Genomic DNA, 5,081 nt, shown 5'->3' on the forward strand with positions numbered 1-5,081 from the left:
GGTTCTAGAGGGTGTGTGGATAAGGAGATAATAAAGCATTGTTTTTTTTTTGATCGGTAAATATAAATATCATTGATAAAAAATATTTCATGTGCAAGTACATCGGGCATTCCCGAGTGAATCAAAAGCCAATATCACATACAATTACTCCGGAAATACCCAAGTAAAACAAAAAAAAAATGAAGTGCAATGAAAATCAATGACCCGACACTAAAGACTCGAAATGGATCAAGACATCCGGATACGAAGAGAACATAACTTTGTATACGTGTGTCTTGATCCGTCTCAAAATACAATCTAAATTAGGTGATAGGTCTTCAAAAACCTTTCTATTACGTGTTAACCAAATGTAGTAGACCATGCTTACAAGTGCAATCCGCTTAGCCTTGCTAAGCCATGAAGTCGCTCGGGCCTTCTTTTTTCAACCACTTAAGAGCGCTAGCAAGTGTAGACATAGATATTTTGATTCCAAGCCACTGTCTAATATTCCCCCATAATGTCGAAGTGAAAGAACATTTAAAAAATAAGTGACGAACTGTTTCCTCCATATGCCCGCAAAAATCACACTTGTGATCAATATCCAGGAAATATAGTTTGTCTTTTGTTAGGAGCTTTGATTGGACCTCTAACCAAAGCAAAAAAGGAGTGTTTTGGAGTAATGCAAGGTTTTCAAACATCGATTGCCCAAGTTTTCTTTGTACCCCTCAGCCTGAAGAAATCATATACTGATTTTGTGCTGAATTTAGGGCCTCTATCTCCAACGAAAAAACTATCCAAAAATCCCTATTTTCGGTCCCCATTTTGAGTAGATGGAAAACCCATAAAACTATCTAGAATTTCATGTCTTCGGTCTGTATTGTCTCCCAGATTAGGCACCCTGTTCTGAGCATTCGCCAGACTTAGCAGACTGTCTAGATTCGGCTGATATTGTCCCCCGTTTTGAGCATGCCAAACCTATCCCTGTGCAAGAAATTGAGGGCTAGCAAGGTTTTGAAGCAGTAGATTTTTTATTTCAGCAATTTTTTAAAGAGTGGAGAGTTATCCTTTTTAGGACGAACCTCCCAAATGCAAGCCCCTTTAAGATACTCTTAGTGAACCTAACGAATCCATAGTGTGTCCTTTTTACATTGTATGTTCCAAAGGGATTTAGCAAGTAACGCTAAATTCCAACTCTTGTCCTTCAAGCTGAGGCCCCCTTCATCTTTCAGAAGGCAAAGATCCTTCCACGTAACCAAAGGCTTTTTAGATCCCCAAAGGAATTTTCGACAATGGCTAACAATCCTTGATATAATTGTACCCGGGATAGGGAAGATAGAAAGCACAAAATATTCAACTCCTTGAAGAACCGCCCTTATAAGTTCTACCTTGCCCGCATAAGACAAAGAAGAGCAATTCCATGCACCAATATAAGTTGTAATTTTGTCAAGAAAGGGAGCATAACAACTTACTTTTAGCTTTCCCAAAGCAAGTGGAATGCCCAAATACCGAAATGGCATACTATCCCTTGGGACATTTGTGAGTTGCAAGATATCCTCAAGTAGTTGTCCATGAATCCCCGTCGTATACAAACTAGATTTGAGGATGTTCAACTGTAAACCCGATACCAAACCAAATTTTGAGAGGCAATCCATGAGAATTTTCACCGATATGACATCTCTCCTAGAAAAGAGCATCAAATCATTCACAAAAGCTAAATTGGTGATCTTTAGGGGGGCCACATTTAGGGTGATGATTGAAATCACTATCATTTTGTGGTAGCTTTAAGTATTCTTGAGAAGTATTCAATGCAAAGCACGAACAAAAAGGGGGAAAGGGGATCACCTTGTTGGAGACCTTTCTTTCCTTTGAAGAACCCATGCAAATTCCCATTCAAAGCTACTGAATATGTTGGAGAAGCAACACATTCCATGACCCAGCTTACAAATCTCGAGGGGAAGTGCAACCCTTCAAGAACATCTCTAAGAAAATCCCAACTTACTGAATCATAAGCTTTCGTAAGATTAATTTTTAGGAGGGATCTTGGAGAAACCCTTTTCCTATTGTATTGCCTCACGAGTTCTTGGGCAAGATGAATGTTCTCCATCATACTCCTACCTTCCACAAAAGTGGCTTGTGCATGGTCCACAATATTACCCAAAATAGGTCTCATTCTAGAAGCAAGAATTTTAGCGATCACTTTGTAAGTAACATTACAATAAGAGATAGGCCTAAAATCTCCCACATGCAGAGTGTGACCAGATTTAAGCATCAAAGCAATGACTGTGTGATTGATTTGCTTAAGGATGCAACCCGAGGAAAAGAACTCTATGATAGTTCCAACAAGCTCATCACCAATAGTCCCACATGCATTCTTGAAAAAACAAGAAGTATAACCATCCGGCCTGGGAGATTTATCATCTCCAATATCAAAAAGTGCTTCTTTGATCTCCTCATAAGAAATGTCCTGAATCAAAGAGTTACCTTATTCCAATGAAACCAAAGGACCGTTTGTAACAATTTCCCTCTCAATAGGCACAGTTGGGCAGTTTTTTCCCAGCAAAATAGTGTAAAATTTTACAAATTTCGTAATAACTTGATCTTGTGATGTAGTATACATCCCATCCTCTTTGAGTATAGTAGCTATAAAATTCCTCTCTGAGTTCCTTTTAATAACTGAGTGAAAGAATTTTGTACATTTATCACTTTGATTAAGGAAGATGCATTTTGCCTTTTGATAATAAAAACTACGTTGCGCCTCACATAAACCAACGACTTTCTTTCTCAATTTAGCAATCATAAGTTGAAAATTCTCATTGATGGACTGATTATGTAGTTGTAATTGTGCAGCCTCCAATTCACTTTTAGCCTCATTTGCCCTAGTCGAAATGTGCCCAAAATGCTTAATATTGAGCTCTTTCGAAGCTCCCTTTAGTTTGCTCAGTTTCTTGCAAAGGATAAATTGCTTTGTTCCCTGCACATTAAAGTTCCAACAAGTTTGAATAAGATCATGAAAGTCCTCATGCTTAGTCCACATGTTAAAAAACTTGAAAGGTTTTTTAGCAGCCCCAACACGGTCATAAACGGAAACAATGCAAGGGGAGTGGTCGGAAAGACATCTGGACGGTAGGAAATTTGCATCAACATATGCCCCATTTTGCACCCAAATATCATTGACCATTGTTCTATCAATTTTGCTCCAAACCAAGTTATTAGTCCATGTGTAATAACAACCAATAAAGCGTAAACCCGTAAGACCTACATGAAGGCAATAATTTGCAAAATCTTTAATTTCATAAGGAGTAACGTCTGCCCCATTACATTTCTCATCAAATTTGAGAACATTGTTATAGTCACTAAGAATCATCCAAGGCAACGAAACTTTAGCGTTGAATTCCATAATGTTATTCCAAAGTGGCCACCGGCTAATCAAAGTATGAAATCCATAAACAAAACTAACAAGAAAGGTATAAGGTGTTACCTTGCAAGTAGCTTTATAATGAATGATTTGTGGATGAACCTCCATCACATCCAAAAACACTTTGGATTGATTCCACAAAACCAATATTTGTTCGGCTGTATGAGTGCAAATATTGTTTACGTGCATGAAGCCATCAAACTTGTTCCGCAAAATTCTCTTCAATTTTTGATCTCCCAACTTAGTCTCCAAAATACCCATGATATCAATGCAATGTTGCTTGATAAAGTCTCGAATCCCATTTTGTTTTAGGGGTGGATTCATACCTCTAATATTCCAAGAAGCGATCTTCATGATATAGAAGCAAGGGATGCACCCTTCTTCTTGTCAACTTTTGAACCCAGTCTCCTTTTCTCCTTGACCTTGCCTTTGAGCTTTTCATTTTTCAAATTACTTGAATTTGCCTCATTAGGATAAGATGATGAAACTGGTCCAGATTTGGAGTACCCATCAAGAGCACATTTTTTCACCGAAACAGCCCAATTTTTCTTGCTAACGACCTCAACAAACGGTTCCTCACCCTGACCGTGAATCTGGCCTTGTTGGTCATCAATTAAGTGCTCTGTATTTTGGTTAAGAGGTAGCCTTTGTTGCTCATCCAAAACCCCAGAGTGCTGCCCATTTTTTCCCCACAGTTTGCTGTCTCAGTTTGAGGAAGCTGTGAATTAGCGGCTGATTTTCCAGCCAGCTTTTTTGTTCCATAAGTATCCCGGATTTTTACATTAGAAGATTCCACATTTTTGACCTTTCCTTTGTCCCCCCCCCCTCCCCCCGAGCATGTTTAATGTTGCATCCAAGAGAAGTATGACCCGACACTTTACAAGAACTACAAACTTTTGGTTCATGTTCAAAAACAATTTATTGTTCCATCAACATGCCATTTGGGAGTCTAATCTCAACCTCCCGCACAAGTTCAATAGAAGCATCGGTTTCGACAAGATCTCTTGCATAGGAAAGTTGCCCTCTAGTTGCCGTAATCTTGTCGGTCGAGATGGGTTTTCTAACCTTAGACACAATTTTCCCCAAGGCATTCGTATTCCAAAATTCTAAAGGCAACCCTGGTAGGTTTATCCAAGCCGACATAGTATTCATGTCCTTATCATCGAAGTCAAAATAACGTGGCATAACTTTTAGTATTAACGGTCTCCCATAAACCAAATATGGACCCCCATGCAATACACTTAATCTATCCACATCCGTTTCGAATTTGAACACTAACCAACCACTTGCATGCACAAAATATTTATAATCCACCTTCCACGAGTCACATAGTTGGAGAAGAGCCACTTTCCCCGGAAACAAACCGGCGAAATATCCAACTAGACCATATCCCCACTTGTCTTCAATATTTTCTGTATCCGAGATATCCAAGATCACTTCTGCGGATTGATTTTCAAAAGGTTTTAACATGATATTTTCTTCCATCTTTCTATTATCTTTAAAAAGATTTACCCATGGTGCGTTATTTTCTATTAGAACCTTAGAATCAGCATCATTACTTTGGTTCATCAATTTCACCGAATGTGATTCAAATTCAGATTTTTCAGAATTCGTATCTTCTTCACCCAGAGTTAAAGAGACACTAGGAGAGGGAAGATTTACCTTCTTATGCTCCACCGAATTGATC

General features: G+C 38.6%; 1 protein-coding gene across 1 annotated transcript; it reads right to left on the bottom strand.

Moving 5' to 3' along the window:
* Window positions 1–868: 868 nt before the first annotated feature.
* LOC111392029 lies at window positions 869–1,748 on the bottom strand. The gene is made up of 2 exons (XM_023017316.1): window positions 1,127–1,748; window positions 869–960 (listed from the first exon to the last, which is right to left on the bottom strand). Exons 1-2 carry the CDS (start codon window positions 1,746–1,748, stop codon window positions 869–871), a joined length of 714 nt encoding a protein of 237 aa, XP_022873084.1.
* Between the last annotated feature and the right edge of the window lie 3,333 nt (window positions 1,749–5,081).

Source organism: Olea europaea, unplaced genomic scaffold (genome assembly GCF_002742605.1).
Source record: "Olea europaea var. sylvestris unplaced genomic scaffold, O_europaea_v1 scaffold871, whole genome shotgun sequence".
Classification (NCBI taxonomy): Eukaryota; Viridiplantae; Streptophyta; class Magnoliopsida; order Lamiales; family Oleaceae; genus Olea; species Olea europaea.